The sequence below is a fragment of the Impatiens glandulifera genome, chromosome 1 (assembly GCF_907164915.1).
Source record: "Impatiens glandulifera chromosome 1, dImpGla2.1, whole genome shotgun sequence".
NCBI classification, from domain to species: domain Eukaryota; kingdom Viridiplantae; phylum Streptophyta; class Magnoliopsida; order Ericales; family Balsaminaceae; genus Impatiens; species Impatiens glandulifera.
In genome coordinates, this window is record NC_061862.1 from 126,765,574 (window position 1) to 126,777,999 (window position 12,426).

A 12,426-nucleotide genomic window follows, 5' to 3' on the forward strand; every position below is an offset into this window, starting at 1 on the left:
ATTGTCGTGAATCTTTTGAAGATGGAGAAGCTGAACTATGTTGTATTTGTCTGGTAAAAAATATTCTTTTAATAATTTTTAAATAACTATTTTATACTTACTTTGTATTTAACTTGTAGGAAGAATATATATGTGGAGAAGATGTCAATAATTTAAAATGCAACCATATTTTTCACTTGGAATGCATCAAGTCATGGCTGTTGCGTAAGAAATTTTGTCCGTTCTGCAAAACAAATGTGACCGAGGAGTAGACTTGTTTTAGACTCGATAGAAATAGTTTTGGATAATTTTTTTTTTTTTGTTATTGTACTTCAAGACTTTCATTTACATTGTTGATTTGATTTTCTTTCTTTTTTGTTTGTGCTAAGTGTGCTGTTTCTAGTAATTGTATGCTAGTTATTGCAAAATTTATGGTAATCACATTAGAAATTTGATTTATATATATATATATATTTTAAAATGAATTAGCTTACTAGATTCTCGAAAGTGATTGCGGGATAGAATTCTCAACCTTTGTAAGCGATGTTAGGTGTCGGTGAGAAGTTGCAAGCATTGGGAACACTACCTTGCAACCATGTCTGCATTTGTTGGAGCATACACTTGCAACCTTTTGCTTTCCAACTAAATTTACTTAACTCATTACTCATTAGAATATGACATGAAGAATTTCACTTTTTTTATTCAAATGTATAGTTAGTGTTTGACAATGATATGAGAGTAAAATGTGTTGATAACATCTTCTTGAAGAAGAAATTATCTGAATGGTAGACACTTTTAATCTCTAGTATGTTTTAAATTAGTTCATATAACCTTTCTTGTTTTCTTGAAAAGAACTAAAGAGGCAAATTTGTTCTACTTGTAACGAAATCACAAACAAAACTTCGATGATCGAACCGTGAAAAAACTTATTAAAAAATGAATACAGACTTTAGTGAATGAAACAAACTTGAAATGAAATTATGTCTATTGAACTTATTGAAATAAGAACACGATTACAAACTTATATATATTAAATTAAAACAAAACTTTGACATTAAACTAAGACACATAAAGAGTCTCATTTATTAGAAATAAGACCAGGAGAGTTAGACAATCCAAGAGACTCTTGAATAACAAAAAATACACATTAATTATTATTACTTTAATTTCTAACACTCCCCCTTAAAGTGATGTCCAATGAACTAGTCCCAACTTAGATCGTAGATCTTCGAAAGGACTTTTAGGAAGTGCTTTTGTAAAGATATCATGAAACAATGGATTTGAAGTCAATTTAATAGCACTCAAATTATCTCCATGGATAGGAACCAATTGATCAAAAGTGACATGAAAATCCTCCTAGAGTCTACGAAGCCACATGCACTCTTGTGCTGCGTGAGCCCTTGTATCCCGCTAATGTTGTAGACAAGGATACCGATCCTTATTTCATGCTACTCCAAGATATGTCAGTGTTTCCACAAAGAAAAACAAACACAGATGTGGACCTTCGATCGTCTCGATCTCCAGCATCCACAAATCTTTGCAAGATAAATTTTGCATATTTTTTGTAGAGTAGACCATTATCTAGTGAGGTATCTCTCTCTAGAAATCTCTTGAGATTCTTAGTTGTCTACAACCCTAAGTCTTCTTCTTCATCGTCTATTCTCTAAACCTAGAAATGACCTCCCTTGTTCTGAACACAATGCAAGTAGACTTTGAGTCCGTCCTCTCTTTGGCGCTTCCAGAAATGGTTGAAATGTTCAAATCTCTTGAAGCCTCCGACTTGAGAACGTTTTTAGGTGGACCTTTCATCATTCACAAACTGGAGGTTCGTGAGTTCTTTGCAACTGCGAGGATAGTCGACGGCGATATTCGGGCGACGATAATTAAATTTAATTATTATATTTTTTATTCATTAAATTTAATTAATTATTTTCTAATATCTTTTTTTATATATTTTTATTTAATATTCTTTATATCAGTTTTCGAATATTTATTTTTGTTTTCTTATTTCGGTTAAGAATTATTTTTTATTTAAAATAAAATATGAATTCATTTTAATTACGTTAAATCTTATTTGTTATAATTTTTTTAGTTATGAATAACGATAAATGAAAATATTAATAATGTTATCGTATATATTATTAAGTAAAATATTATATTTAATTTGATTAATTATTAATATATAATATTTTAAAGACTTTTAATTTGATTGATAATTTTATTTATAAATAAAAAATTTGAATCATTTATAAGTATTTAAATATATATATATATATTTAAATTATATATATATATATATATATAATTAATATAATAAAATATTAAATACTTATATTTTATTAAATTAGGACACACTTCAATATTTTATATATTTTAAACAATTATAATATAAAAATAATAATATTTTATATTTTTAATTAAATAAATAAATAAAGTAGAAAAAAATATATTAAAAATTAATTAACTAATTATATTTAATGATAAGAAAAATTTAATAATTAAATAAAATAAAATAAATAAAATAAGAAATTTAAATATATAAAAGTGATAAGAATAAATAAGTAATTTTGGGAGGTGAGTGAAGAATGGAGCCGGAGTGGGAAAAGCACCTCCCATAATATATATATATATATAATAATAATAATAATAATAATAATAATAATAATAATAATAATAGGGGAGTAAATGAGTCAAACCGTTCGTGAGCCGCTCGGTCAAAGCTCGATTCGAGTTCGGTCAAAATCGAATTCGAGCCTAGCTCGAGCCAGCTCGTTTAAGATTCGAGCTGAATTCGAGCTTAGGTAAGACTCGCTTGATGGCTCGTCGAGGTTTTTCGAACCTAATAATATTTTTTTTATTATATTATATTTTATAATAAAAATTTGAAACACCCGTAAGACTATTTATGCACTTATTGTTTATTATATCGATACCAAAATTATTAATACATAAAAGGAAGGTGATGAGAATTTCAATATTTTAGTATATCAAGATATACCAAGAATAATATTTATAAATTAAAATATATATATTATATAATACTTATAAGGAAATAAATATATTGATATTAATTTAATTACGAAAATATAATTTTTAAAAATTAAATAAAAAAAATATAATTATATTATAATATTATTTAATATATGTAATCTCAATATATTATATTTTAGTTCTTTCTAGTTTGTTTAATTTGTTTTTCTAGTGCAATTATTATATTATTATTTGAGTATACTATAGCTTTATGTTAATGAATTTATGTAGTAATAAAGGTTGTATGATCGAGAAATTTTGATTGAGATGACCACGCATGTTGCTGAAATTTGAGATGAACATGCATATTGCTGAAATTTGAGATGAACACACATGCTGCTGAAATTTTATCTTTTATGAGCTATATTTTGATTTATGTTTGTCTTTTTTTTATTAATATGTAACTAAAGATATTAAATATTATTTTGGTGAACTAGTGATTTATGAATGGTGATTTATATTTTTTTAATATAAGATATTTATATATAAATATATTTAAATTCGAGCTTCGAGCTTATCGAGCCTATCGAGTCGAACTCGAGCCTATGGTTATTTGATCGAGCCGAGTTCGAGCTTAATATTAAAAGCTCGATCGAGCTCGAGACGAGCCAATAAAAAACGAGTCGAGCCGAACTCGAGCCAGGGCTAGTTCAAGCTCGTCTCGGCTCATTTAGACTCCTAATATATAATGATGCTTAAAGTCAACCAGCACCACATTAATCCATAATATCATCAATTATAATCCAAGTCGTCATCATCATATATTTTCTCTCTCCTCTCTCTTTCTTAATTAAATTTTATTTTTCCTTATCATATAGATAAATAATAATAACTAATTTTTCTTTCCAAATTTTTTTCTCTCTTATTAATTATATATATATATATATATATTAAATGTAGTTACCTTATATATATTTTTCATCATAAATTTATATAAATACATTTTTTTTTTATTTTTTCTCATATATTTTTTCTCTCATCATATAATATATATATATAATTTTCTTTAAGAATATAAATAATTTTTTGATTAATATAAAAGTTAACTAATTAGTAATAAATATTAAATACAAAATATATACATACACAAAATAATAAAATTATGTCAACAATCATAAGGGGTCTAACGGTTTAAGTGTTCACATTTCATGCTTAAGACCAGGGTTTGAATCCCAAAACATACAAATTTATATTTTAAAGGTCGGGTGGTGGGTGATTTGTCGAGTGTGAGGTCGGAATTAGTGGGTGGTTTGGCGAGCATTTGAAAGTGTGAGGTCATGTGGTGGGTGGTTTATTGAGTGTGAAGTCGGAATTAGTGATTGGTTTGACGAGCATTTGAAAGTGTGTGAGGTCACGAGATAGAGGTCAAGTGGTGGGTGGTTTGTCGAGTGTGAGGTCGAAATTAGTGGTTGGTTTGGTGAGCATTTGAAAGTGTGTGAGGTCATGAAATGGAGGTCAGTTGGTGGGTGGTTTGTCGAGTGTGAGGTCACGAGATCAAAGTCGGGTGTCCGGTGGTTTGTCGAGTTTGAGGTCAGAATTAGTGGTTAGTTTGACGAGCATTTGAAAGTGTGTGAGGTCATGAGATGGAGGTCGAGTGTTGGGTGGTTTGTCGAGTGTGAGGTTGGAATTAGTAGTTGGTTTGGCGATCATTTGAAGGTGTGAGGTCACGAGATAGAGGTCAGGTGGTGGTTAGTGGTTGGTTTGATATTGGATAAGAGATCTGTGATCAATCTAAATTAATTGTTGGTTTGGCGAGAATTTGAATGTGTGAGATCACGAGATAGAGGTCGGGTGGTGGTTAGTGATTGGTTTGGCGAGTATTTGAAAGTGTGAGGTCACGATTTGGAGGTCGGGTGGTGGGTGGTTTGTCGAGTGTGAGGTTGGAATTAGTGGTTGGTTTGGAGAGCATGTTTGAAAGTGTAAGGTCACGAGATGGAGGGCATGTGGTGATTATTGGTTATTTTGACGTTTGATAAGAGGTCTATGATCAATTGAGATTGGTTGTTGATTTGTTGAAATGAGAGTAAAAGAGAGGTTGACTAATATTGGCGAGTGGTTTGTCGAGGGATAGTGATATATGAAAAAGTGTGAGTCACAAGATTATGACCAGTGGGTGGTTTGTCGAGAGGATAAAGAGACATGAAAAAGTGTGAGTCACAAGATGAGAGTCAATTAGAAAGTTAGTGGTTGAGTTTGACGAGATATAAGAAGTGTATCATCAATTCAGGTCGACTAAGATTGGTGAGTGGTTTGCCTAGGGGATAAAAATGCATATAAAAAAGTGTGAGTCACAAGATGATGGTCAATTGAGGAGTTAAGTGGGTGTCGATTAAGTGGGTGCCGAGAGGATATAATATATGTTAATATTAATTTTAAGATTAAACTTAATTTTTACCAACTAAACTAATTTTAAATTAATTAAATTTGAATAATGTTATTTGTATAGATAAATAATATTTTATATATATTCTTATCCGTGCATTTGAATTGATGCCATTAAATTTAATGACTTTTTAAAATTAAATTTAATGACTTTTTAAAATTAAATTTAGCTATATTCACTCCAAATAAGTTCAAGCAAAACTAGTTTGCAAAAATTAATTAATTTCAAATTATTAATCAACTCAAGAAAATTCAAACTAATTAATCTTAGTATATTTATTTTCAATAGGCAACAGTATTATATTTCTACACCCGAATACCACTATTTATGTGTATTTCAATTGCTTGATCAAATCTATTAATATAGGGCTAAGCATAGCTTTTTCCTTTATGAATAACACATTCCGAAAAACCTTGGATTTGAATTTGTCATAAATCCTATAATAAATTTTCATCTGCATTGTACATCTAGTGGCTAGTTTTTTTTTTTTTTTTAATATTGGATTTGAGAATAGTAGCAAAAATTAATATTTAAATTTCTCTTGGTTTTAATTTGAATAAGGATAAATATTGTTGTAATGAATGATGCGTCATTTAAGAGCGATAATTTTTAAATTTGTATTTCACTCATAAGATGATACATCATTCTCTATAAAAAAAATTTCTTACAAAAATTATCTATATGCCTTTACTCTTTTAATTTATTAGTAATTGATAATTTTTTTTTATATCTTATTATAGATTCGAAAAATAAAAAGGAGTTGTTCTAAATGTTACAAATATATAGGAACAGTACCTCATCAAGTACATGCATGTAATGCTTCCCACTTTAATTTGTGTGTTAATTAAAATGAAGGGTTCCAAAAAGCTTTCCAGAATCTTATGATTGGTGTATAAATATACTACAAACAAATGATAAGAAATGACAGAAACTATTGAATTTTCTTTAATTTCAATCTATGCAATGAGATAATTCAGTTGAAGTTGGATCTAATGTGCAGAATATACATTAGACAAAGAAATTATTAATTATTCTCGGAGCCTTAAACTTACTAAAGTAGAAAAAAGAGGAGCAATTACATTTATTTGCCTAGACTAGGAAAGAAAATCCTTTAAGACTAGACTGAGCTACCTCGTAAAGACTACCAAAAGATAAAAAAGATAGCAAACAACCTTTCTTTGTTCACTCGCTAAATAGTTTGATTGCATAGCTGTTTGAACCAATTAGCCGACATTTTGGGATATCTTTTTAGTGTCTCAAAATCAACATAAGTAAGACCAAATCTTGAGGTGTAACCGAGTGCCCATTCAAAATTATCGAGCAACGACCAAGCAAAATAGCCTTCAACGTTTGCACCTTCATCGATAACCTTCTTTAATTCGCCTATATATGCCTTATAATACTCGATCCTTGCAGTATCATTCAGTCCATGAGCAATGTCTACACTACCCGGATCATCCATTCCTACAAAACCCATATAGAAGAGAAAAATATAGATCGAGAAAATATTAATTGATACAATATTTGTTTTTTTAAATTTAAACATGTACATAAATTATGAACAGGAAGTTACCATTTTCGGCTAGAATCATTGTAGGATTTCCATAGTGCTCCTTAATGTATGACACGGCATTGTAAAGTCCCCATGGAACATTGTATAACCAACCCGAATATTCCTTTTGTAATATAATAGAATAAAATAAATGAGAAAAGCATAATATATATAGGTAAATATTAATTAAAACATTATTTAGTTTTTTACCTTTGGACCAATTGGAATTCCATTCTTGTCATCTGCATTTTATAACCAAGAGAAACAATTTATAAATATTCAAATTTATTACTAACATGTTTTTGTTATTATTGAAATATATGGAAGATTCTTACAAGCAAAGGAAGCATGCCAATCCTGATTATAGGCCAAAACTTTTGGATGATCTTGACTAGGATCATGATATATATAATATGTCGTGTATTGGTTAATTCCCACATAATCCATCGATCCCTTCACCATTTGAATCTCTTCTTTAGTGAACTTTGGCAATCGGTCACCAACAATATTTTGCATAGTCTTTGGGTATTCTCCATAAGTTATAGGATGTATAAACCTATACAAGCATCCACGATGGTAATCATTATTATATATGAATCAAAATATAAATTTTAAATTGTTTGAAAATGTTTACCATCCAACATGAAAATCTCTAGCTCTTTGAGCGGCATAGTTGTCGGCTTTTCCTCTAGTAAGAGATTCATACCAGACAAAATCTAGTAGAATACCAATACGTCCTTGTTGGTTATCCTATAATGATATAATGTGAGAAGTGATATAGATTTATAGAAAGTGACTTATAGAAATATAAAGAAATAAAGTTCTTACTTGATATTTTTCTCTATATCTTTGAACTGCAGTTGCATGAGATAATAGCAAGTTATGGGCTACAATGTAAGGCTCAGTTCCAGAATCACCTTCGGTACAATTTCCATAAGGTTTAGAGCATCTTCCGGGTGCATGTGTTCCGTCGTCATATCCAAGTGCTGCAACAACCCTTGGCTCGTTGAAAGTCATCCAATTTTTAACTCTATCTCCAAATGTTTTAAAACAAAATTCTGCATAATCCGCATAATCCTTCCTGAAAAATTATAATATGAAATATATTTATTATAAGAAATATAAATAGTAATAATTGAAGTTAACAAACTTTTCATTTTTTCACACATTAAAAAAGATTAGCCACTATGAAACTTACACAACTTGACGATCCAACCATCCTAGATACTTGTCTTGAAGTCCTTGAGGTAGATCATAATGGTATAAATTGGCATATGGAATAATATCTGTTCATGTGAACATTGTTATGATATTAGTTATAATCATGTACTTGTTTTCATAATTTATATCATTAATTATGTTTCAAATTATACCTTTTTGAATCATGTAATCAATTAATCTATTGTAATAGTCAACCCCTTCTTGATTAACAACTCCACTTCCATCTATATAACATATCACATTGTTAATTTCAAGTTCGTAAATAATTATATATTTTAATAATATTATTACTTGGGAAGATCCTCGACCACGAAATTGAAAAACGATATGCATCAAAATTGAGACTTTTTAGCAGATCCATATCCTCCTGCAAAAGAGTAAAATCTTAAAATATCAATATTTGATAATTTGTATTTAGTTAGTTTGATTTTTCTATTGTAAATTAATACAACATTTTTGTCTAAAAATGTAAATATTTTGATTCAACAATTCAAAAGAAACATCATAAAATATTTCTTCTTGAAATTCTCTATTATTAGAAGTTAAAGCTTAAATGATTTTGTTAGGAAATTAATTGAAATATCTCCATACTTCATAACGATGGTATTGATCAACTGTAATACTTGCATTAGCTCCTGATGCAATTCCTGTAGAAACACAAATAAATAAATTAACTAAATCAAAGTTTTACGAGAAGTAATACTTTTCAATTTTAAATAAAACAATATAAACACTCACCATGATCCCTGATAAAAGTGTCCCATATACAAGGTCCACGCCCCGCTTTATCGGTCATCCCCTCTACTTGGTAAGCAGACGTAGCTGTTCCAAAAATGAATCCTTCTGGAAAACTTTTACGATTGAGACCACCCGTGTTAAATATTTCAAATTGAGGAGTCGGTTGCATGATTAATTGCCTTGCACGGACTTTCTGCATTGCAAATTGGATAACCATAACAAATAGAAGTAATTTCAAAACTTTCTCCATCTTTATACTTAAAAAGGAAGAAAGAAGAATGTAACTTGTAGGTATTGTAAGGAGAATTGTGCATTTTATAGGTGATTAAGGATAAGGAGTCAAATGCCTCGTTAATTTTTTTCGGAATATTTTGATAAATCTCGGATCTTTTTTAAAACTTGTGACTACTTCAATTATTCTCTTACAATTATATAGAGTGTAGCAACAATAATAGGGGAGTCAAAATTTTGATTACTTCCTAATGATAAAATTTAGAACCCACAGTTTTCTAACTTCTCTCTTAATTCATTATTATTTCCTTTCTTCACTCTCTATTTACTGTTTCTCTCTCTTCACTATTAATTATTTTATTTTTAATATCTTATTTACTCATTTTTTAATAAGAAATGAGGAGTGAATGACTTAATATCCTATTATTATAAAAAAAAAGATAAAGGGTAAAGAAAAGAATACAAAATTGTTATTTTATTTTTAAACAAATGATATTTTGCTTTAATTGCGCAAATGATTAGTACCTAATAAAAATTGCGTAAATGATCATTTTTATTTTTTGAACAAAAATATGTGAGCATAACGCGACGATGCGTCGTGTAACGCGGCAGAACTCTAATTCGTCGAGTGTGTCGTCGCGTGACGAGCGTGCCGTCGCAAGATGGGGGTATTTTTGTCCGAAAAATAAGAAGTGGTCATTTACGTAACTTTTATTAGGCACTGATTATCGGCACAATTAAGACAATTATTAAGATAATTTCATCCAATTTTTCAATTCTCTGTCATTTTTCTTTTTATTATATATATATATATATTTAAAATGAATAATAATATAAAAAGTGAATAAATCAAATTAAAAATATAAAAATATATATTTTAACATATATATATATATATATATATATATATATATATATATATATTAAATCATTAATATATATATATATAAACTTGTTTCCATCCTAAATCATAAATTCTAAATCTAAAACATTAAATGATAACAAAATTTTAAGAAATCAAATATTATTAAATTTTATAAAAAAAAAGAGCTTTTGAAAACAAATATAATAATTAACTTTATATTATTCAAATAAAAGATTATGCTCATATTTTTTTCACTCAACATTAACTTGTTTATCTCTTCTCTCTTTATGAAATTTTCATAAAATTAATCATGAAAAAATATTTTTATTAATATTTTAACTCTCTTATTTTTTTAATTAAATTGTACAGTTTATTTATTTACAATAGGGAGTCAAAATTTTGATTAATAGAATTTAGAATTTACAATTTTCTAACTTCTCTCTTTTAAATTATTATTTTCTTTCTTCACTCCCTATTAATTGTTTCTCTCATTTTACTCAGAATTAGTTATTTTATTATTTTATTTTCTTATTTACTCATTTTTAAATATATTTATATATTTTATGTTAATCACCTCCTGTATGAAAAATATTTATGTTATCTAATTTATTTATTTATTTAATTTTCAATTTACAAATAATATGAAAAGTGAATAAATCAAATTAAAAAAAATATAAATATATATTTTAATATTTATATACATATATATTAAATCATTAATATATATATATATAAAGAATATAAAATTAAATATAAACTTGTTTCAATCCTAAATCATAAACTCTAAATCATCAAATGATAACAATAAATTTAAGAAATGAAATGTTAATAAATTCTAAAAAAAAAAAAAAAAATTTGAAAAAAAAATATAATAACTAACTTTAAACTGTTCAAATAAAAGATTATACTCATCTTTTTTTCACTCAGCATTAACTTGTTTCCTTCTTCCCTCTTTTATGAAATTCTCATATAATTAACCATTGAAAATATATTTTATTAATATTTAAACTCTCTTATTTTTTAATTAAATTATACTGTATTTATTTAAAACGAATGCAAATTTGTTAATAAAGTAAAACTCAATTAACCTTTTTTTTCTAATCTCAATAATAATAATTATTATTATTATGAAAATTTATATATTAATCATATACGGTTTAACATTTGATTATAAGAGGTATAACATTATTTATATAAATTTTAATATTGTGTTTGTTAGGTTTTTTATTATTTATATATAAATTTATATTATATATAATTTATATCTCATATATTTAATATAAAATTATAACTAGTTTTTTTTATAAGTAAAATAATTATTTTATATCACTTTATTTTTAATTTATCATTATCTTTTATTAATATCATATATAATTTATTATGGATAAATCTTGGATTGCTATTTTAAAACTTGTGACTATTTACATTATTCTCTTATTTTTTTATAATTAAATTGTATAATCTATTTATTTAAAATAGTCTAAATTTGTTATTAAAGTAAAACACAATTAACCTTTTTTTTATTCTAGTTTCAATAATAATAATTATTATTATTATGATAAAAAATTATATTTTTAATCTAATACTAAATAGTGTTTAGTATGTAATAATTGGATGCATAACACTATTGCTATGGCTGAAATAATATAATTATATTAATTGGGTCGGCTAGTTTTCTAGTATAAATTTATAACTATATATAATTTATATATTATTTGGTATAAAATTATAATTATTCTTATAGATTATATTATTTTATTTTTAATTTATCTTTATACAATTTATTAATATTATATATAATTTATTAAGTATATTATATTTAATTTTAATAATATTATTATATATATTAATAATTTTAATATTATATAAAGAAACAGTCCAATATTATAATTAAAAAATATATATTTATTACGATAATTTTATTAATTATGATGATTATAAAATTTTATATTTATAAATAATATTATTTATTATATATATTAATTTTATTTTTATTAAAGTTATTAATATAATATTTAAATTAAATAAATATAGTTTATTCTTCATATTTATAACCCTCAGAAAAACCCTTACGCTAGTTTTCGTGAAAAGTTCGAGATTCGAAAAATTTAACCTCAATTTGCGTAAAATTTTATTTTTAAAATATTTCATTTATTCTTGATAAAATTTTAAAATTAATTAAAAATAATTAATTTGAATTTCAACTTTAAGTAATTCGATAATTTATAATAATCAAATCATAATTTGATTTTAGAAAATCATTTACTTTAAATTAATTAAACATAAATAATTTAAAAGATTATTTATTTTGAAACAAAATCGTTAATTAATTTTTAAAATCAATAAAAGTTGGTATACTTATGCAAACATATTGGTTAGAGTTTATTTTAGTTCGTAGTTTAGTGATATTCAGGAAAGGGTTTTCCC

The 12,426-nt window shown here is 26.1% G+C and overlaps 1 protein-coding gene across 1 annotated transcript; it reads right to left on the reverse strand.

Moving 5' to 3' along the window:
• Positions 1-6,581: 6,581 nt before the first annotated feature.
• On the reverse strand, positions 6,582-9,153 carry LOC124942720 (beta-glucosidase 44-like). The gene is made up of 11 exons (XM_047483273.1): positions 8,904-9,153; positions 8,757-8,812; positions 8,457-8,532; positions 8,318-8,389; positions 8,143-8,230; positions 7,742-8,031; positions 7,579-7,660; positions 7,280-7,500; positions 7,155-7,186; positions 6,966-7,068; positions 6,582-6,856 (listed from the first exon to the last, which is right to left on the reverse strand). The coding sequence occupies exons 1-11, from the start codon at positions 9,151-9,153 to the stop codon at positions 6,582-6,584; spliced, it is 1,545 nt and encodes a 514-aa protein (XP_047339229.1).
• Between the last annotated feature and the right edge of the window lie 3,273 nt (positions 9,154-12,426).

Coding starts and splice junctions, on each gene's coding strand:
- LOC124942720 (XM_047483273.1), bottom strand. CDS start 9,153: ATGGAGAAAGTTTTGAAATTACTTCTATTTGTTATGGTTATCCAATTT. Junction 7,661..7,741: donor ATTTCTTTATATTTCTATAA/GTCACTTTCTAT, acceptor GTATTCTACTAG/ATTTTGTCTGGTATGAATCT. Junction 7,501..7,578: donor AGAGATTTTCATGTTGGATG/GTAAACATTTTC, acceptor ATGCTTGTATAG/GTTTATACATCCTATAACTT.